Source organism: Nelumbo nucifera, chromosome 3 (genome assembly GCF_055504915.1).
Source record: "Nelumbo nucifera cultivar China Antique chromosome 3, China Antique-T2T, whole genome shotgun sequence".
In the NCBI taxonomy this organism is placed as follows: domain Eukaryota; kingdom Viridiplantae; phylum Streptophyta; class Magnoliopsida; order Proteales; family Nelumbonaceae; genus Nelumbo; species Nelumbo nucifera.
In genome coordinates, this window is record NC_142651.1 from 36,774,807 (window position 1) to 36,796,126 (window position 21,320).

The following is a 21,320-nucleotide window of genomic DNA, read 5'->3' on the forward strand; positions in this document are numbered from 1 at the left end:
GGGTAGCCCGAAGCGACATACTATGTTCTTCCAAAAGAAGTTCTGTATGTTTCGGGCTGTAACTGTTGCTAGAGGTTCAGTTTCTATCCACTTTGTGAAGTAATCTATTGCCACCACTAGGAACTTTCTCCCACCTGTTGCTGGTGGGAATGGCCCCAGAAGGTTGATGCCCCATTGTGCAAAGGACCATGGACTGGTGAGGTACTTGAGGTGGGCAGCAGGCTGATGGTGGATATTGGCATGCTTCTGACACTTGTCGCATTTTCTGACGAGCTCGATGGCCTCTGCCTTCATCATTGGCTAGTAGTATCCTTGTCGAAGTGCCTTTTGAGCGAGGGCTCTGCCCCCCAGGTGTCTGCCGCACAAGCCTTCATGAGTGTCGCGTAGTACGAGCTCAGCTTCGGCAGGTCGCAAGCATCGTAGGTAGGGGAGCATGTAGGATCGTCGGTACAACCGTTCGTCTATTATGATATATTTGGCTGCCTGGCGTTGCACCCTCTTGGCTGCATTGCGGTCCGCAGGGAGGGTTCCATCTAGCAGGAAGCTCGCGAGTGGGTCAATCCAGCTCGGCTCTGCTTTAAAGACGGGAGCGACCTCTTCTGCCCCATCGATAATGCTGGGCCGAGGTAAGTCCTCTATGTACACGGTTCTCATGGCGTTGTAACTCGTGCTGCTAGCCGGGACAAAGCGTCGGCCTCAGTGTTCTCTGACCTTGGGATTTGCCTGATGAAGTGTGACTGGAAGTTGAGTAGAGCCTCCTTTACTTTTGCCAAGTATGCAATCATAGTGAGCTCGTGTGCTTCGTACTCACCTGTAACTTGGTTGACCACGAGCTGGGAATCGCTGGAGATAACTACGTGCTTTGCTCCGACCTTCTGTGTTAGGTTCAGCCCGGCTATCAGTGTCTCGTACTCCGCCTCGTTGTTGGATGCTGCGAACTCAAAGCGTAGTGCGTATTCCAATTTTGTTCCGCTCGGGCCGTGTAGCACTATTCCAGCCCCGCTGCCCTGCTGGTTCGAGGAGCCATCTAAGTGAAGGATCCAGGGCTCCTCATCCCAGTTCGTGTTTGGTCTAACCAGGAGAGATGCTACACTGGCTACTACTTCGCGGGGTTCAGACTCTATTGGCTCGGGAGCGCCGAGCTCGCCCGAACTGGGGATCTCGGGCTCGACCGGCTCAGGGGCTTCGAGGCTAAACGTGCACTCGGTGATAAAATCTGCCAAGGCTTGGGCCTTAATAGCAGTTCTTGACTTGTACTGGAGGTCGTACTCGCTGAGTTCGATGGCCCATTTCGTCAGTCGACCGGAAACCTCGGGTTTGAGTAAAACTTGCCTCAGAGGTTTGTTAGTTAGGACGATGACGATGTGAGCTTGGAAGTACGGCGGAGTTTCCGAGCTGCTATCACCAGTGCGTATGCTAGCTTTTCTATTTGCGGGTACCTTGTCTCTGCTCCCTGCAAAATTTTACTAACATAATAGATGGGTCGCTGGACCCGGTCTGCTTCTTTTATTAGTACTGAACTGACCACCTCGTCGCTTGCCGAGAGGTACAGTTCTAAGACCTCGCCCTCCTCGGGTCGGGCTAAGGTTGGCACACTAGCGAGGTAACCTTTTAGCTCGTCAAACGCGAGCTGGCAGTCTTGGGTCCACTCGAACCCTTTGCCTTTGATTGCTTTGAAGAAAGGTAGGCAGCGGTCTGCTGATTTGGACATGAAGCGGCTTAGAGCGGCTATGCGGCCGTTTAGCCTCTGAACTTCTTTTACTTTCCGGGGTGGTCTCATATCTAGGATGACTTTTATCTTGTCCGGGTTGGCCTCAATACCGTGTCGATTGACAATGTACCCTAGGAATTTGCCCGAGGTGACGCCGAAGACACATTTGTTAGGGTTCAATTTCATGCTAAATTGACGCACGATTTGGAAGACAAAATCTAAGTCTTGTATTAATTCCTATGAAAACTGTCTTGACGACCATGTCGTCTACATAACATTCTATCTTCGTGCCAATCAGGGGCCGAAATAGCCTATTTACAAGTCTTTGGAAGGTCGCCCCGATATTTTTTAATTCGAAGGGCATGACCTTGTAGCAGTACAGGCCGAACTCGGTTATGAAGCTAGTTTTTTCCTCATCGGACTGGTCCATCCGGATTTGGTTGTAGCCCGAGTAGGCGTCCAGGAAGCTTAGCAACTCGTGTCCCTAGGTCGCGTCCACTAGGCGATCAATTCTGGGGAGGGGGAAGCAATCTTTCGGGCAAGCTCGGTTCAGGTCGGTGTAGTCGACGCATATGCGCCACTTGCCGTTCGCCTTTGTTATCAGCACTGGGTTGGCCACCCAGCTCGGGTAATGGACTTCCCTTATGAAGTCTGCTGCGAGGAGCTTCTCGACCTCCTCGCCGACCGCTCTCCAGCGCTCTGGGGCTAAGTTGCGTTTCTTCTGTCTAACGGGTCTGACTATAGGGTCAATATTAAGTTTGTGAGTTATCAGGCCGGGGCTAATACCGGGCATGTCGGCCGCGGACCAGGCAAAAATATCTAAATTTTGAAGTAAAAAACTAACCAGTTCGGTTCGTAGGGGTTCCTCGACAGAAGCACCGATCTGTAGTGTGCGAGCTGGGTTCATAGCCGAAGTCGGGACTGCGACCGTTTCCTCTGTGGGCGAAGCTCGTTCCTCGCCTTGCTCCGCAGACCGCTCCAGTTCAAGGTCGTCGGCCACCTTGGTTTTTCCCTTCAGGGCGGCAACATAACACTCTGTGGCCGTTGAAGTGCGGCCGTCAAGCGTCAGATCCCAAGTCAGTCAGGTGTGTCGCCCCTGGATACGGACTCCTTCGGTGTCAGGTACAGTGTGGTTCGTCCAGTTCAATGCTCTGGAGGCGAAGTGCTTGGAGCGGTGTGCGAGGCGAAGTCTTGAGTTCGGATAGGGGGGGTGTCCCGAACTGTCATGAGACGGGCCAGTTCGGGTCACTGCTTTGTGTGACTCGGGGCCAAAGGGAGAGTTCGGGCTCCTCGTAGGGAGTTTGAGCTCTTAGTAGGGAGGTCGGGCTCCTTTTAGGGAGTTCGGGCCCCTTGTAGGGAGTTCGGACTCCTCTTAGGGAGTTGGTCTCTCGAGGGGAGTTCGGTCTCCTCGAGGGGAGTTTGGACCGCTGGTCTTTTCCCTTTGGTGCTTGTACCCTAAGTATGCTGCTTTAAGTGTCGAGTTACTTGTTTTTTGCCATGTGGCATGATTTGCGAGATTGGGCCAAATCTTCCTTCATCAAGAAGGATATGGGATTTGATCCTCACAAGAATATGCTCACATAGTTTGTAACCTTACATTAGAAATATGTTTCCATGAAAAAAAAAATATACAAATATTTCCAATGGGCCGGAGTTTGTTGGTGGGAATTGGGATGATGGGATCAGACGCCATTGGCGCTGTTCAAGCTGTGTCCATGGAAACTGAGATCCCGTTTAGCCCTATTAGCAACATAGTTGTTGATTGTGAGTCCCTGATTAGGAATTTGCAGGAGTGTCAATTCAGGTATATCCTCAAGGAGAAGAATCACTTGGCCCACAATGTAGTTCGTCTGGCCCAAGATGAGCCTTTAAACCATGCTCTACCCACCTGGTTGTGGGCCGTTCTTGATTCGGATTTTGCATTATGCAATGGCTTACGCACCTTTGGGGCCCCTTTTACATGAATAAAGCTTTAATTTCCATACCAAAAAAAAGGAATGGCATCTCTGAAATTATCTCTGAAGCAAAGGGTAGTTTTCACCAGAAGAAACTAGGACTTCTTTTATATTACAGTATTTGGAATGCATGTGCAAGAGAGAGAAATATCTTTTGGGATGGTTGGTTGTGTTGACACGAGGCCGAAGGTAAGTATCGCCATTGTATGTGCAAGAGAGAGAAATATCGTTTTTTTATTTGATAAAATCAGAGAGAGAGAGAGAGAGAGATGTGGGTAGAAGTCCTGCTCCCCATGGTTTGCAACTTTCCATGACTTCCATCTTAACTCATAAGAGATGAGTTAAGAGAAAGATCTAATTAACTTTTATTGATTAATAATCAACTAATTTTCTACTATTATTTACTTAGGAACTTGAGAGTTTGAGGCAGAGAGAAGAAAGAGAGGGGGGACGACGGAGGAGGGAAAAAGAAAGTAAGAGCAGTTGATTTCAGTTGGTGATGGTGGAGTGGCGATCGCTACTAGGCGTGGTAAAGAGTATTATAGCAGTGGTGCTATCGATGTTCTGGTTGAACTCCGGTGGTAATGGTCGAAGAGGAATATTCTTGGTGGGTGGTAGTAGCAACGGAGGTATCGTCGGTGCTGCTTCTGGTGGCGAAGGCTTCTGGGACTTGGCGGCGCCCTTTCATGTCGGAATAGCGATCGCAGTGACGGCCATGGCTGGCGTCGCCTTGGCCGCCACCCTCGTCTACTCCCGTAGGTAAAATCAACAACAACAACAACAAAAACCCTAGAAATTATAGAGCCCCGAGAAAAAAAGAATAAAACAGAAAAAAAAGTTACCCTAAATGAGAGCCCTCCGCCGCTCTCATACATCGTCGTCGTCCAACCCCAACTCCAACTCCTCTTCCTCACCGTCGTCGTCATCATCATCGTGGATTCATTTACGATCGGTTCTTTTCGTCGTTGCGTCGTCCTCACCAGTTCCCTCCGATCGGTGAGTGTTCTTCTTGAATTTTTCTGTTTTCTGATCTTTATTTTTCATTTTTCCCACTTCAGATCCGATCTGGAAGTACTCCTAAGCGTTCTCTCCTCCGTCAATCTGATAGTGTTTTCCCTTTTTTCCTTCCGTTTCATTTCCCACTTTTCTTTCTTGAGCTTCTATAGGATTCTGATCTCACTTGCTCATTACTTGAATGAATTTGTCTAGTTTTTGATTGGATTTGAACTGTGCTTAACCTTTCTAGACTTCGAAATTAGGTGGATAACTGAATGAGTAGAGATTAATTTAAGCGTTTATTAGTAGTATTTTTTCCCTTTAATTTGTTCTCTTGTATCTGTGTGTATCTTAATTATCAAAATTTTATATTAAGGCTCAGTTTGGGAGGAGTACAAATACAAAATATGTACAATGCAAAGCCTTGTTTATTGTATCTGCAAACCTTGTTTTGCACTGTACATATTTGCACTTGTAATCTTTCCAAACTGAGCGTAATGGAATTTTCTGGTTCTGTTTTTGTTGATTGCTATGCCCTTTTATTCATTTTATCCATGTTTCTCTTTCCTCGCGGGCTGATACTACTACTGTTGTTGCTTTTGTTCGAACAAAGTAATCCATCTCTCGTTATAATGATTTATGAGATTAATGTTTGGTACCGGTAGTTTGCCGTGAAGAATTTCATCAGTAATTTCTTTTCCTCTTTATGGTCTTATAATTTCAGAACTTTAGGCTCAGTTTGGGAGGAGTACAAATACAAATACAAAATACATGTTTAGAAATACAAAATATATGTTTTTACACTGGAAATATTTGTATTGTACTCTTCCCAAAATGAGATAGAACCTTGAAAAGATACATGAGCTGAATGTTAACACAACCTCGAGGAGGATAACAAGGAAAAGATTGCTGCTGTGAGGGAGGTCCATTTCTATTTGATGTTATCTTTACACATCCCTTGATGGAACTCTGAACTTTAGTATACCAGGAAAATAAATTCCACAGCTAGTATAAATACCTCTAAGGCAGTTCCTGTTAAGTCCCAGCTATTGCCTTTTTGTGGTTTAACTGGCATACCAGAGTTCTAACTTAGAGGTCTTTGGAGTTTTTTCTGATATTTTGTTGGTACCAACTGGATGTTGCAGATGCACAATTATATGCTCATGTGACCTGTATAATTGGTTCATTGCAGATACAGAATTATATCTTGTGCAGGAGCACATTAAATAGAAGTAAAAAAAGAAAGTCAAGTGATTGTGATCTTTGAGGTTTTCCTTTAATCGCCTCGAAAGAAACATCATGTCAATCTTTCTACATTCATTGTTTGGAGATCTTTTACACCACTAGACCCTAGGTTGATTCACCATGCTGAATTAAGATCATCTAGGTGGAAACTTTTCATGGAAGGTGCGACTTCTAAACTCAAGGAGAAGGGGCATTTGATTGGACTCTACACATACATGTCATTTAATTTCTTTTAACAAGTATCTCTAATTTACCTATTTTTACCTGAGTCACAACAATCCTTAAAAACTTTCCTAAACTTTAATTCTTCGACTAGGTGCATTTAGAGTTGCTGTGACATTTACCTTTTTTTCAGATAATGTAAGACTTGTCTGTTCCTCCATGGTCAACATTTTTGTTGTTCTAATTTGGGCAATTTGGCATGTCTTATATCAACGTTGGTATTATTTGAGGTTCTACAAGGGCAACAAACCATTTCCTTAAACCATACAAGTAATTCTAAATACAAGATCATGGATCTTATTTTCTTTCTTCTTTGCTCATTTATGTGTTAGTATGCTTGATTTCTTGGTGGATTGAAAAATTAATTATGGTTTTGTCCCATCACTTCAGGGGTAGCCTTAAATCACCATGGTCTCGTAGGAGAAGAAAACATGCTCTTTCACCAAATCAATGGAAGAACCTATGTACACCAGATGGAAAACTTCGAGATGGTGTGAAATTTTTGAAAAAAGTTCGCAGTGGAGTAAGCTATACATTAACTATCACCAATATGTTTATGCTTATTTCTGACTAAAAAATGTGGTTATACTTATTTGGCACTGCATTTCTCATTTTTCTTATCTTCTGGTTGTGTTGTTGTTGTAGTAGTTCTCATATCTCATCTTTCAAATGCAGGGTATTGATCCAACCATCAGGGCGGTGGTTTGGCCATTTCTCCTTGGAGTGTAAGTATTTGCATGTATCTGGCTTCTAAAGCACAAACATAAAAGCACACACATAAAGGACCAAGTATTCTGATTGGCTCAAAAGTGAAGTGTGAACAAGTTTCTCTTGCTACCCTCTATTCATGGGGCAAATTTTAAGCATTCAAACCTTTTGTACCATGTCCAGAATGAGTTCCATTTTGCAGAGAATTGTAACATGTAACTTGGGGGAAATTTAATTACATGGTGGGTATAGGACTTACGTGGTTGGGGGGATTTAATGTGTGGCCAACCTAGAGGTTCCTCTATCAGGTGGACAATTTGTATTAGCTACATCACCATCCATGTCGCAGAAATATGGTAGGTCATTGAGTAGGAAGCTCACTGAGAAACTACATCTTGTTCTGCCACTTGGATTAATTCACTGAGCTATACAAACCATCCATCTGAATCTCCTCCAGCTCACATTAACCCTAAACCCTAGCTTTTATTAGTTTTCCCTTGGACTTTCAAGGGCAGCATGGAATTTTTTATTTTTGGGAAATGCTATTCCTACAACCATGCAGTAGTTGTAGAATTTGCCACTACTCCTATACATGATTGATGGCGGACATGTTGTTTGTCATCTACTGAATAGGTTGAATCAAAAGGACACACAGAATGGTGCTAGTCTCAAGGTTGAATTTGTAAAATAATATCCTTGGCTTGGTCCATCGATGTTTCATGTTAAAGTAGTAGCAACTGTCTACAACCACCACCTGGTTGTAGGGTTAGTATTTCCTTTAGTAGTTTATTTTAAAAATGCCTTATAAGAATGTATTATTTTGGCCATGGAAGAGGGTTTTGGGCTAAAATTTGCTCCATAGGCTCAGTTTGGAAGGAGTACAAACACAAATATGTACAGTGCAAATACATACATAATACAAGGTTTTGCACTCTACAAATTTGCATTTGTACTTCTTCCAAACTGAGCCATAAGAACAGGTCGGCAAGAGGAACATATACCATATTGCCACAAAGAATCCTTGGCATATTTACACACCTTTACTACTAGGGATAACCTAAGCATCTTCCTTGTCTAAATATACTTTGGGCCCTGAAATGGCTCCACATTTTGACCTCTTCACCCTTTATCCTTGGAATGGATTTTGGATTGAAAGCCTTAGCTATTTGTCCAGAGGGTCCCCAACAAGGATTCAGTTGGGCTGGATCTTTCCTCCATCTGGTAGGAATGGGGTTGTGTATTAATGAAGCATAAGTCCTCTTTCAATTGTAACTGGAATTACATGAAATTCTCTCCCATATTTGACCTTTAATTGCCTTTGTTCACCAGCTATGAGTTGAGTAGTTCCAAGGAAGAAAGAGAAACTGCGAGAAGTCAGAAAAGGTATTATTGCCAAGTTCATAGGAACTACTTTTGACTTTTGGCATTCTTTCTGACCCTTATCTTGAGAACCCAAACATTCATCTTCCTATCCACCTACTTAATAAATAATTTCAAGGTTCTTGCTTCCCTTTATTTGTGGCACAGGAAGCAGTATGAAAACCTACGGAGAGAATGCCGGCGAATCCTGAAACATGGTGGTGAGCCCTTTAAGTTGAAGGAAACTAAGGGAACCAACAACAATGGGGACAATGAAGGTTTCACTCAAGACTTGGATTCTCCTGGTTCAGAAGATGTAGTAAGTGCCAGAGATTCCCTTTCGACTGAGGGAGGGTCACCAGAGGATGACTCAGATCAACCTGCTAATAATGGAGTCTCTCAAGCATCCAACTCAATGGCTGAAGATGAAGATAATGGTGAAGTTATACAAGCCGATGCATCTTCAGGGAGTTCAGAGTCATCTTATTCTGACTCCTCTGTAGAAGAACCTGAAAGCTTGCAAACTTTCTCTACCATGGAAGGGAGTGAGGATAATGATCCTGATAATCTTTCCAAGGAGGATTCCTCCCCTTGCAAGATCAAAGGCCGATATGCAAAGGAAGATTTTGCAACGTGGCAGAGGATCATACGCCTTGATGCAGTTCGAGCTAATGCAGAATGGGTGCAGTATTCTCCAACCCAAGCTGCAGTGTCTGAGGACAGAGCACATCGTTCAGCCAAGGCTGTTGGGTTGAAGGATTATGAGCACTTGGAGCCCTTTAGGATATTCCATGCTGCCCGACTGGTTGCCATCCTTGAGGCTTATGCACTCTATGATATTGAGATTGGTTATTGCCAGGGAATGAGTGACTTGCTCTCTCCAATAATTGCAGTGATAGAGGAAGATTACATGGCCTTTTGGTGCTTTGTGGGGTTCATGAAGAAAGCTCGACACAATTTTAGGCTGGATGAGGTGGGAATAAGGAGGCAATTGAGCATTGTGTCCAAGATAATCAAATGCAAAGACTCCCATCTCTACAGACACCTAGAGAAGCTCCAAGCTGAGGACTGCTTCTTTGTATATAGGATGGTAGTGGTCCTGTTTAGGAGAGAGCTGACTTTTGAACAGACTGTATGCCTTTGGGAGGTGATGTGGGCTGATCAGGCAGCAATTAGGGCTGGAATCGGGAAGTCTGTATGGGGTAGGATAAGGCTGCGAGCCCCACCCACAGATGACCTGTTGCTATATGCAATTGCAGCCTGTGTACTTAAGAGGAGGAAGCTGATTATAGAGAAATACAGCAGCATGGATGAGATAATAAGAGAGTGCAATAACATATCTGGGCAACTGGATGTATGGAAGCTTCTAGATGATGCTCATGATTTGGTGGTTACCCTTCATGACAAGATATGAAGCACAGTCCATGGCTTGCTTGTTGTTCGCTAATCTTTTTCTTTTAATTTATTTTATTGCGGTGTTTGGGACCATTGCCATTTTCTCAGGTAACATTTGTATGGAATTTGTCTTGAAAAATGGAAAAGTGGGTGGTGTTTTGCACATAACTTGATGCACATTTCTTTTATTGTTTCTTTATGACAGCTGAGCGTCATTAGGTGCTATATGATGGAGAAAATGTTTTGTCATTGCAAGAAACGTCATTTTGATGTTTCTTCCAAAAAGTAGTTTCACATGTCCAAGGAAAAGTGAAAGTACAATTACTTCACTCTAAACGGTTCAACCAAACAAAAAGTCTCCATTGCTAGAAACATCTACATGGCACTGATCTGACAGTGTTTTTATAATAAAGGACAATAGTGCCAAACACCTATAGAGTGCATGGATTTTGCTTTTAGGAAATCTGGACTGATTCAGGAAAGGTGTTATGATTGGCCATATTCTTCTGTTATCATATCCTTTGGACATCATAAACATTGTCTGTCATCAGTCATATTTTAGAAAATTTCTTTTTACAAAAAATAATTAATTGCAATTTGATAGCACACATGCCAACTGACTTGGCAGAGAAAGATCCACGTCACACATTGCCATCAGCATCTACTCAAGAAAGAGGAACGCCAAAACTCACAGTTGAGCTGAACTGTAAGTTTGCCCTTGAAATTAAACATGAACTTTTAAGGGTTTAACTTTGGCTGTCCATGCTATATGCGGCCATGCCCTCCAGCATTATTGTTATTATGAATATAGAATGCTTTTTAACCTGTAAAACAAAAATCAAACTTAGTAACCATACAAGAAACTTATTGGTTGGCCATATTCAATAGCTTATGTTGTCTGAATGTTCTCTATACGTGACACCGCCCATACAGCCATTCCTCCAACATTGCCACTGTTGCATGAAATTGGTAGCGTCTATAGACTAATGTTTCACACAAGGACTCAAGGAGAGAGCCCTGTTGACAGCACAGGTTGTTTATGTTTGGTAGCACATGCTGTCCAGCTTATACAATAATAAATTTTTTTCCTCGTATGTATCACACTTTAGGCTTAGGCCACCCCTTAGAGTTCAATTTCAACAATCTAAAATGGGAGAAAGGAGCCTTGATCCTATTGCATGCTCGTAATGTTTGCTGCTGGCTGTAGCATAGATTTGGGATTGATTTTTGTCTTCATCCGGGTCGGGATTGGGAGGGTTGTGGGGTTTGGGAATGGGCTACTGCAAGTCGGGTGGGTTGCACTGGGTTTAATTTCAATTCGGACCCAATCCCAAGAATTGAGCTTGAGGCAGGAGCTCAGCCTGGCATGAGCTCGAGGTCCCCGAGCCCAGTCCTTATTGAAATTTCCGAGCTCAAATTGGTCATTCAACATTTCAATTTTCAACCCAAACTATAATTTGATATAAATGTGTGTCTAGCATTTTCCGAGCTCAAACATCTTAAAATAACATTTTTCATGTGATTTTTTCTTTGTTTTAGTTTATTTATTTTTTCATGTGGAAGGACAGAACGCAATATATATATTTTTTTTTCATAAAGGTGCAAAAATACCACTGAATATTTAGTATTACTTCGACAACTATTGGAGCTTATTATGGGAAGTTTGAAATCACGATTCATTAAGAAGGCCATTGCATTAAAATTTATCTTGACATTTGAAGCCATGTATTCATTAGTTTTACTTTTAGGAACGCTAATAAAATTAGGAATGAGGTCACTCAATGTTTAAAAGAAATGGAACCATTCTGAATTAACAGTTTTCAAACGATAATTAGAAAAAATCCCCTAAATTAAGCCCCAAAGACACATTTCCCCCCTCCGTACTGAAATCTTTATAGGTGCCGTTTTATTCCTTTGGTGTAGGATCATCATCCTTTGGACTCTGTATACGAGTCAACATAATCAGGCGGGGGGTGGTGGAACTGTGAAAGGGTGAATTCGAGCATCATACTGAACTTAACCCCTTTCCCACCCCCAACCTTTGATGAAAGGATTTGATAAACCTTACCAACTAATCCAATTGGCACCATAATCTATTTTGGGAGTTTAAACTACCTGGGGTTCATAATCATACAAATTATTAACACTGCAAAGAGCCTAAGAAGTAAGAACCTTGGCACAAGGTGCCCTTTTTTGCGTCGGGTCACATGATGTTGTTTTGCCCTCCACAAACCCAGGAAATTGATATAACGTAGATGTGAAATTTATTAGATTTTCACTTTCTTGAAAACCCACAATAACTAGTTATATTAAGCAGAAATAAACTTTTCCAATCATCAGGCCGGACATGTTTAATCTTTTTTTTTTTTTTTTGTGTGTGTTTTGCGTTTTTCTTTTCTTTCAGTAGTTATTCTAATAAGCATTTATGAGCATTTGGTGAAAAAACACTTATTTTAAACAGAGGTAGTATAAGTAATTCTAAAATGACATGACTGGCCAAATAGGTCCAAATTTTGGGCTTTTAAAATATTTATTTCAGGCTTATTTCCCAAATACAAATAAGTGCTTATTGGTTTGGTTCTCATGCAAAATAAGTACTCCCAAACCTAGCCTACCTCTTCCACATCCTCTTCCTTTTATTTCTTTCTCTTCTTTGTTGGGCCTAATCCAAAGGTCTAAACCCAATGTATTCATAGGGTTATATCTTATTCAACAAGTTCGGATCTAGTCCCAACAATCATTCAGCTGTGCATATCTCCTTTGTTCTCCAAGGCGAGATGTTCCAATTTTCAGCTGCAATGGCCGTTGGGACCAGATGCAAACTCTCATTCAACAATCAGCCTTTGTCAATATGTACAAATGACTGTTCACATTCACTCCCAAAAGGAGTGCTCTTTTGGAGTTGGGATCTCCTGCCAATAAAACACGTTTCAACACCCTACCAACTTGATTTGACACCAAACATCTCACTACAAAACTGGAGCCCACCATAAAAGTGGGACCTATCATATAAGAGATGTAAAGAGATCTAGACTCTCTTTTGACCGTGGGCTTTTCATTTACAATACCTATGGGCTTTTCATTTCCTCTTAACTCTTATCTTTTAAGAGGAATTTTACAACTTTAAGAGGAAAATGTGTGTTTGTTTTTTCTTATCTCTTATTTTTTAAAGAGGAATCTTACAATTTTTTTGTTTTCCAATGATACCCCCAAAACACAATAAAAAATTCTCATATATGAAGTTAAAATGGATATTTGACAATTTTCAAAATGTTCCTGCATTCAGAGTTCTGAGGAAAGAAAAGTTCACCAATACTAATAAACCTCTTAATATAATTATTGCACTTTCAGACATCAAATGTCAGAGCAAATGAATAAGCCTTACTTTTCAAATGGGTGAAGTCAATAACTGGTTTATTGCCCCTCATGTTATGTTTTTTTTTTTATTTTTTAATGTAAAAATTAAAAAATAGGTTTGACTACTCAATTCAACAAAGAGGATAAATGAAATAGGGAAAAACATTGAAGAGAAAACCCTAACTATTTCTTGTTTGGGCAAGGGAGAAAACCATTTACAACATAGTCCCTTTCTTATTCGATGAGAAAGAATGATGACTCGAACTGTAAGCTTTGCAAGACATGCATAACTCCAGTAAAATAAGAAGCGATGATCTGAAGAAAGGAACCGCTAAAAAGCATCTCATGAACAAAACCAGAGAATTTTCTTGAATGATTTAGAAAGTCTCCAATATTCAGGATACAAAATGCAGCAAAAGGTGATTTAATAAATCTCTTTGCAACCTTGTAACCTTGTTGACAAAACAGGCATTATAGGTGCTTCCTTTCTTGATTGGTGATATTACAATCAGTGATAAAACCTAAATATCTCCATTTTCTTTCACTCTTCTCTGTAGAAGTGCCAATCACTACAAAAAAAGCTAGCTCGAGCCATAGATATGAGATATAAAATAGGAGCATGAGATATCTATCGACTGAATGAGGTCCTATGACAATAGGGCTTGGGTTTTTTCTTCAATGGGTTTTCCATTTTTCCTCGCCATTTAACTCAAAATGGGCATTTAAACATGTTTTCTTTCATTTTTTTTATTTTTTATTTTTTACATTTGAAAAATGAGAAAAGAAGAGATAACCTACTGTTTGATGATTTAGCGTATGTGAGACATGGGTATTATGTGTGGTTGACATGTTAAAAGTTGAATGGAAGAACACCTTGTTCCACACTGGGGTGTCAATCGGACTGGATTTGGTCCAATCCAATTCAGTCTTAGAAATAGACCAGGTCCAATTCAATCCAATGAATATTTTGGATCAAAATCTAATTCGATGTTTGGACCGTTCAATCTGTTTAATTTTATTTTAATTTAGATTAATTCTAATCCAAACTTGGTCCATTGACACCAATATTCTTATTGTCTATCAATGGACTAGAGATTGGATCAATCTAACCCAATCCAATGAGTATTTTAGACTGATCCAATTCAATGTTTGATCCGTTCAATCTGTTCAAATTGTTTTAATTTAGATTAATTCTTACCCAAACCTAGTCCATTGACGCCAATATTCTTATTGTCTATCAATGGACTAGAGCAATCCCCAATCCAATATAAATTCATTATGGATGAATCATGTCCAATCCTATCCAATAAATACTTTGGGCCATTAAGTTTGAATTGGTCCAATTCAATATGTCTTGTTGGTCCACCCAATCCGTCCAAATTGATTTTAGTTTGGATGTGGATATAATTTATTCCTTTTCTCTCTCTCTATTTTTTTAATTTCTTCTGATTTTTCTTTCCTTTTCTTTTTCTCTATATTTTTCCTTTCTATTCAAATGTTGTTGTTATTATAGCGTGAACAAAAGAATCTTACCATATTTACCGTCTTTTAATTACCTTTGTTCATCATCATGATCATCATTCTCTTTACGTTTTTCCTTTTCTTTTCACAGTTCATTCAATTGCGTATATATAAATATATATCTGTGAAGGTGAAGGTGAAGGTGAAGGATATAAACGCTTCGCCATCTTGTTTAATTGGAAGGAATCCACCCTTCCACCAGGCTTATTTGAAGTGTTGAACCATGTGATGTGAGTTTGACTACTTTCAATTACTCTTAAACGCTGGACAGGGAGATCATTCTTCAATCGACTGGCCATCATTCCCTACTAAAATCTCATATAGACAGTCAAGACAGATACAGATAGATAGGTAATTAGGTAGGTAGCTGGGGATGAATCACCATATATAGATATATATTGGAAGACCCATTAATATTAATAAGCCGTTAGGTGAACAACCAGAGCCTACCTTGAGGTTCGAGCCATGTAGCTCAACTCCTCGCCACCAAGCTCCAACTTCCAAAGTCCTCTCTTCCCCCGCTTTAGTTATTTGAACCCATCATCCAAACTCTTCCATGCATCGATCAGTGGGGAACATAATCGAGATGGCCAGCGGCAAAACGAGGGAGGACGAGCGAGCAGGTGCCGAAATTGTGTATGGCTCTGAAGCCTGCTATCGCCATTCTATCGAGATGCTCCAGGAGCTGGGGTTTCCGAAGGGAGTCCTTCCCCTGCAAGATCTTGAGGAGTGTGGCAGGGTTCGTGAGACGGGTTTCGTGTGGATGAAACAGAAGGCTCCATACGAGCACTTCTTCGTGGGAACCAATACTCGGGTGAGCTATGCCACCGAAGTTACGGCTTATATAGAGAAGTTCAAGATGAAGAAGATGACTGGCATCAAGAGCAAGCAGGTGTTGCTGTGGGTTCCGATCACAGAGATGAGCATCGAAGACCCAGCAAGCAAGAAGATATATTTCAAGACATCAGTGGGGATTGGGAGATCCTTTCCTTCCACCGCGTTTATGTCAGAGGAAGAGAAGCACAAGTATCTCCAGGATTAGAAAATTTCTCCAATTAATAATCTACCAATTAAGCTCTCCTTAATTATCGCTCGCTCACTTTGATAGCTGGGTGAGCACAGATTTCTATTCTACATCTTTGTTGGCTGTTTTCTGTTTATGATGATTTTAGGCTGCTCCTGCTGTGTCTTCCTTTTTCATTTTCTTATTTAGGATCGTTTGCATCAACAACTTAAAATAAAATGATACTTTCGATTGCTGTGTCATGTTAGTATTGTCCATTGCTTACTTTTTTTTTTTTTTTTTTCTTTTTTGTTTTTACAAAAAACAAATAACACAAGATAGCACGTCCCTCAAAATCTAAGACCCCACTGTTTTTACAAAAAGAACGCCCCTTAAATCCCTACGCAGACAAAAAATATCATAATAATAACACCACCTGCAGGAACAGAGTGAGCACTATTTGCAATCCAGTCCCCTGCTTGGTTTCGCTTCTTGGTACACGTGTTTGTATCAAACTCTCTTCCATTTGCTCGTAGGCAATTCACGACAGACAATTTTCTAAGGTTCCATTGAAGAGGAATCGGGCCTTTGAAACATCTAAGGACAAAATTCGAATCCCCTTCAATAAGAATCGGGCAATTGTTGAAATTTGTGGCCAAATTGTGTGCTTCCTTTGTAATCCAAAACCTTTCTGCATCAAAATTTATTTTAATTTCACCCAAGTTGGGAGGCTCCACAAAATATTCTTCACCTTCCTCATTTCTTTTCTCAAATTCTGATAGCAACTTTTCTCAAATTCTTATAGCAACCTAAACTCATCGAAAGCCTTAAATGCTCTTATTGAAAGTCGTTTATTTCTGTTTTTCCATATTTCTACTTAAGTTGGTTTCCTTCAATGACATCATTTTCGTGCACAGCTTTTTCACCACTCCATAAGATGTGCTTAGATTGGCTTGGAACATGTTAATGAAATCTTTCAAATCATTATATTTTTTTTCTTAATGGCTAGATTGTAATAATAAAAGGACGCTTCAATATATCACAAGATTCAAAAGTATCGATATGTAATGTAAAGTATCATACAAACAATACGTATCAGTTTAATTTCAAAGTCATTTCAACCCCTCTAATATCAGTTATCTACTGTGAATTGAAAAGTGAAAACATTAAACTGAAAACATGTAAAAACAGGGAGCTTCGAATTAATCCATCGGAGCCAATCCATTAATTCTCCTATATATCTCCTAAAAACTTTATACTAAATTGTAATATCTCATCAAAGCGGAATATCTCACTTTTGAGAGTGACCAATCAAAATGACCACGTAATTTTTGATGTACAACTTGTCACAACTCACAAAGCATATGATGGTTAGGACTCCTTCCGAGCACCCAAGTGATGAACATGTAAAACTAAGACTTAAAATTTTATTTTATTGCTAAAATATAAACTGTGTATCGTCGTTAGTGGAATGCAGATGTTTGTATCCTTCATTCAAGGAGAGACAAGTTACACCAAATAATTAATGCCACCCACCAACTAAGCCTCTGATGTTTGAGAAAAAAGTCCAAGATTAGATTCCAGGAAAGAATGAATCAGTTTGCATTTGCTTTACTCGTCGATTTATGTGAATTGGTGGTTTTGTTGTTGTTGTTGTTTGCATTTGAGGAATGCAAATGCAAACAGTTTTGTTCTTCGGATGCTTCGCTTCACTTCTCTACCAGTATTGATAAGTGTGGTGGGTAAGTGGTAACTGGTAAGGAGATCTGGGTGTTCTTCTCTCGTACAGCCACTGTATATAGAGTCGAGAAAAATGGAACAAATAAATACATTGCTTCCATCCTCTGCCTTCCAAGTTCTAAAATGGTGCACTGAATCGTAATAAAACTTGAATAAGAGGTAAATCACATAAATGCCCAAACCTCCATGCGAAATTAAAGACAGCACAACCATCGGATGGACAGGGAAAGAGCGTACAGTGAACAATAAGAACAAATGGAAAGTGAGAAATCTTGTCTCTTTGAAAAAGTATGAACATAGATGGCTTAAGTAGGTACGAAGGGGCTGGGGGAAACAGATAGCTACTTAGCTAAAAGCTCTGTACACATGGGAGTCTAGTTCAATCTCTAGATGAATATGTGAGACAATTTAAGTAATGCATGTTACCAAACTTAATTTACAGTTTACACAAGTATGAAACATCTACAATTTAGAAGCTGCTTCTTTGTCCAAGAACCATGTTAACTCCCCTTCAGCTGGTGAAACAATTTGAACAGGCAACAAATCAGAACTATCCTGTTTGTTCCCCAGTGCTCTATACACGGTATCAGCTTTATCAGCTCCACACACCACAAGGGCAATGTTTGCAGACGAGTTGATTACTGGAAAAGTACAAGTTATTCTCTCTGGAGGTGGTTTAAGAGAATCCTTGATAAAGGTTACCCACTTCTGATTCTCACTGAGGAGAGGATGCCCAGGGAATAGAGACGCTACATGGCCATCCGGACCCATACCCAAAAGCATTAGATCAAATTTAGGGAAACCACTAGATGCTGCTGACTCAATTATTTTGAGTTTAACTAAATGCCTAAAACAGGTTTCATAATCATCAGCAGCACCCTCCGCATAGAGTGCATCATTGATGTTATAGACATTACCAGGAGGAATGGGGACCTGCAACATTAGAAGCATAACACTAAAAAATTAATTAATTTGGAATTACAAATAGAATCCTGAGTAAGAGCAGCAATCCCACATGAAAAGACATGACTCTTGATCTGATTCCAGCGTCATAGCTTCATAATCACTGCTCCACAACTTACTACTTGGGAAAGTCTGTAATAAGTCGTATAAAAGCAGACAAACTCATCGTTCTAATAAAAATGGCTACGACCAACCATCTCAGCAGTTTCCTTCTTTCCCTTTTTGTAGGTAGAGAAAAACATTTTTACAGTGTGAAACAGAAAATTTTCATGTACCTTTGAGAGGAAACCATCGTAGGCGAGCTTATAATTACTGTCTCTATGATCCTTGGGCACGACTCTCTCGTCCACCCAGAAAACGTACCACTTCGTCCAATCAACAGACTCAAGATAAGGAGATTCCGTTAATTTCCTGACATTTCAATAAACTACTTTTTAGCGATCAAATTGTACTGGGCTAGAGAGGAATGACGGAGCAAGAGTGAACAAAGAAATGAAAAGGCAAATACATATACACACTTACCTAAGAGAATAGATCAAGGAACCTCCGGATAAAACCACAGCAAAGGTCGCTCTCTCTCGGACGAACTTGGCTGACAAGTCAGCGGTGTATTTCGCCAGCGACACTGCCAGATCTTCCTCGCTTTCGAAGACCTGCAAGTTTCCTTTACTTTTCTCGGTGATCGCCGTCTCTGCCATGGTAGACTACAGTTTCCACCTACACCTGCTGCAATTTGTGGCCTTTAATGGTGAAAAGAGGCAGACCCAGAAATAGTAGAAGAAGGACGATGCACCCGGTGGGAGTGTAGCGGAGATAGACGAAGAAGCCGTTTGTATTGGCGCCCTTTATAGCAACCAGTGATGGAAGATCGTTTAGTTTTGGGAGAGGCTTCAGAGTTTAGACTCTAATCTTCGGTTTAAACTTGGCAAGCTGGCACAAGTCCGAAGCGCGAAATGGAGTACTCGCTACACGGCTACACGTTGCGTTGTTCATGCTGTCATGCACAACCGATGATTATCCAGACCAGACCAGACCAGGGGGTTCAGAGTTCAGACACTTCTTTACCGCCAGGATGACGTGTTGGCAGCATAGCAATTGAATTGTCGACGAGGAATTCGGCATCTAAAAACACCGAAGGAGTACAGTAGTAGTAACTAGTAAGATCTTGATTCTTGGCTTTCATCCCGTATGGATGTCTAGCGGTGATCCGTGCGATGTACGGATTATTGTTTCAAAAGTTAATTTTGTTAATGAAAAAAAAACGAATTATCAAAGTTTAACACTTATTTATATATGCATCTAAAATAATACTCAAATAAATTTTCTTTTTTCTTTAAGTAGGACATTCATTAGTTGAATTGATGAGTAAAGCTGTCAACGGGTCTAAATTAAATTAAGATGTGGAGGATTGCAATCCAATGGGAGATCACATTAAAATCGGATCATATTCGAATTTAACTCCATCCAATCCGATTAAAATCCGAATAATCCAATTATATTATAATATTTTATATAATTTCATATATAATAAAATATACAGAATATATTTTTTATAATTTAAATACAATTATATAAAATTTATATATTAAAATTAATATATAGCCCATGGGTGGTTATTGTTGATGTGAGGGGGCCTCCCAAGTTCTAATGTAGCGCATCAGTTTTAGGTTGGATTAAGTGGTAAATCCACCTCGTACTGAGTTTGATTAGGGTTATTTTCATTTGATCTCTGGGCCAGGTTGCAGCTGAGGCTGCCCTAATGACAGTGGGACGCATGCGAACTGGGGGATGTGGCTAGTTCATTGGGGTGTTAAATGGTGGATCTGTTTTGGGTTGGATTCATTCCAATCAAAATCAATTTGAACGGATTGGACAGATGAATTAAATATATTACATTTGACCAGTTCTGCCCTAATGGTCCAAGAGTATTTGTTGAAATAGATTGGACCTTGTCCATCCATAATGGATCAATGGATTTATATTGAATTGGGCCGGATTAAACCAATATTTGATCCATTGGTAAATGATAAGAATACAAATGTCAATGGAAGCTAAACTCAAATTGAACAAATAGGACAGTCCAGACAATGAATTGGACAGGTCTAAAATGGTCCAGAGCATTTATTGGATTGAACGGACCTGGCCCATCTGTAATGGATTTATATTGAATTGGATTGGGTTGGACCAAATCCGGTTCAATTGACACCCCCAATGTTTTAGCCTTCTCCAATAATAGTGATATTATTCATGGAGTGAGCGGTACTTTTTTTTTATTTCTATGGTAAAAATGATGAAAAGAATTGATAGAGAACACCAATTACAACCAGAGAAGTCCTGTTAAGTATTGGCCCATTAATACAATAATATACTTCTTCGTTGCATGCCCAGGACTAATGATCGCCTGATAGCCTTGTCCATTGTTTTCTTTTTGGGTACAAGCATTAATTTTAATGGTACCAGTAGAGAGAGGAGGTTTCAGAAATGGTTGCTTTTCAATTTTACTGAAGACGTATATACAGGGTGTTTTCCGGTCATTCTTCTGGTGACTTTCCAGATTCAGTTGCCGCGCAATTCCTTTTCCTGCGCTTCAGTTGGACGGGCATAATTTTAGGTGCAATCCATGGCATTTGCTGTACTACAGCAGGAACACAAAGTGCTATGACAAGTCTCCACTAAGCCAAAGGGCTTAAGCTTTTCCTTCAGTTACGACAGTAGGCATTCCTTTTCCTGCTGTAGTAGTGGAGACTTGTCATAGCACTTTGTTTTCTTCAAATTAAGCCCCAAGCTTAAAGACTTTACACCCGCTACTACTGTTGCCTTTGTTGGAGGTTGAATGCCTTCGTTTTGGCTGCAGAGATTTTCTTGAGCTATTTCACTCCCGATGCTCGTGGTTACAGCAAGTTTAGTTTGTCTTACAATGTTGTTTTCGTTTCCTCTTCTTGTTTGTTTGTTCTCCTTCTAATTGTAATCTGAGCATTTTATGAATGAAACTTTGCCTTCTTGCCTTAAAAAAAAATTGTTAAGTTCAGCCGATCCTTTCTCCTCAATGATACTGTACTGATGAGATGGTTGCTGGGTATACTCCCACGTAGAGATTTCAGATTTGGGGTGGGAGATCATTCTAGGCTCTAACAAGAGTCTGGAT

General features: G+C 40.5%; 3 protein-coding genes across 4 annotated transcripts; 2 read left to right on the forward strand and 1 right to left on the reverse strand.

The window, feature by feature from the left end:
* Window positions 1-3,860: 3,860 nt before the first annotated feature.
* On the forward strand, window positions 3,861-9,759 carry LOC104593419 (rab GTPase-activating protein 22-like). Of its 2 annotated transcripts, none has more exons than XM_010253257.3 (5): window positions 3,861-4,662; window positions 6,520-6,652; window positions 6,805-6,854; window positions 8,167-8,220; window positions 8,365-9,759. In XM_010253257.3, the coding sequence occupies exons 1-5, from the start codon at window positions 4,514-4,516 to the stop codon at window positions 9,608-9,610; spliced, it is 1,632 nt and encodes a 543-aa protein (XP_010251559.1). In that variant the 5' UTR covers window positions 3,861-4,513; the 3' UTR covers window positions 9,611-9,759. The 2 variants fall into 2 exon arrangements, with proteins under 2 accessions (XP_010251559.1, XP_010251550.1); XM_010253248.3 differs by having other exon boundaries at window positions 3,864-4,425.
* Window positions 9,760-14,907: 5,148 nt separating this feature from the next.
* LOC104593432 (uncharacterized) lies at window positions 14,908-15,735 on the forward strand. The gene has a single exon (XM_010253266.3). It carries the CDS (start codon window positions 15,026-15,028, stop codon window positions 15,509-15,511), a length of 486 nt encoding a protein of 161 aa, XP_010251568.1. The 5' UTR covers window positions 14,908-15,025; the 3' UTR covers window positions 15,512-15,735.
* Window positions 15,736-17,466: 1,731 nt separating this feature from the next.
* On the reverse strand, window positions 17,467-18,997 carry LOC104593440 (putative 6-phosphogluconolactonase 4, chloroplastic). Its single transcript, XM_010253277.3, has 3 exons — window positions 18,698-18,997; window positions 18,451-18,586; window positions 17,467-18,145 (listed from the first exon to the last, which is right to left on the reverse strand). Exons 1-3 carry the CDS (start codon window positions 18,871-18,873, stop codon window positions 17,675-17,677), a joined length of 783 nt encoding a protein of 260 aa, XP_010251579.1. The 5' UTR covers window positions 18,874-18,997; the 3' UTR covers window positions 17,467-17,674.
* Between the last annotated feature and the right edge of the window lie 2,323 nt (window positions 18,998-21,320).

What these genes read in the sequence shown, in the direction of transcription:
- LOC104593432 (XM_010253266.3), top strand. Translation starts at nt 15,026, where the DNA reads ATGCATCGATCAGTGGGGAACATAATCGAGATGGCCAGCGGCAAAACG.
- LOC104593440 (XM_010253277.3), bottom strand. Translation starts at nt 18,873, where the DNA reads ATGGCAGAGACGGCGATCACCGAGAAAAGTAAAGGAAACTTGCAGGTC. An exon ending in TCCTTGATCTATTCTCTTAG is followed by an intron (nt 18,587 to 18,697) that starts GTAAGTGTGTAT and finishes TTGAAATGTCAG; the next exon opens with GAAATTAACGGAATCTCCTT. An exon ending in ACGATGGTTTCCTCTCAAAG is followed by an intron (nt 18,146 to 18,450) that starts GTACATGAAAAT and finishes CTAATGTTGCAG; the next exon opens with GTCCCCATTCCTCCTGGTAA.
- LOC104593419 (XM_010253248.3), top strand. Translation starts at nt 4,166, where the DNA reads ATGGTGGAGTGGCGATCGCTACTAGGCGTGGTAAAGAGTATTATAGCA. An exon ending in ACCCTCGTCTACTCCCGTAG is followed by an intron (nt 4,426 to 6,519) that starts GTAAAATCAACA and finishes CCATCACTTCAG; the next exon opens with GGGTAGCCTTAAATCACCAT. An exon ending in TGAAAAAAGTTCGCAGTGGA is followed by an intron (nt 6,653 to 6,804) that starts GTAAGCTATACA and finishes TTTCAAATGCAG; the next exon opens with GGTATTGATCCAACCATCAG.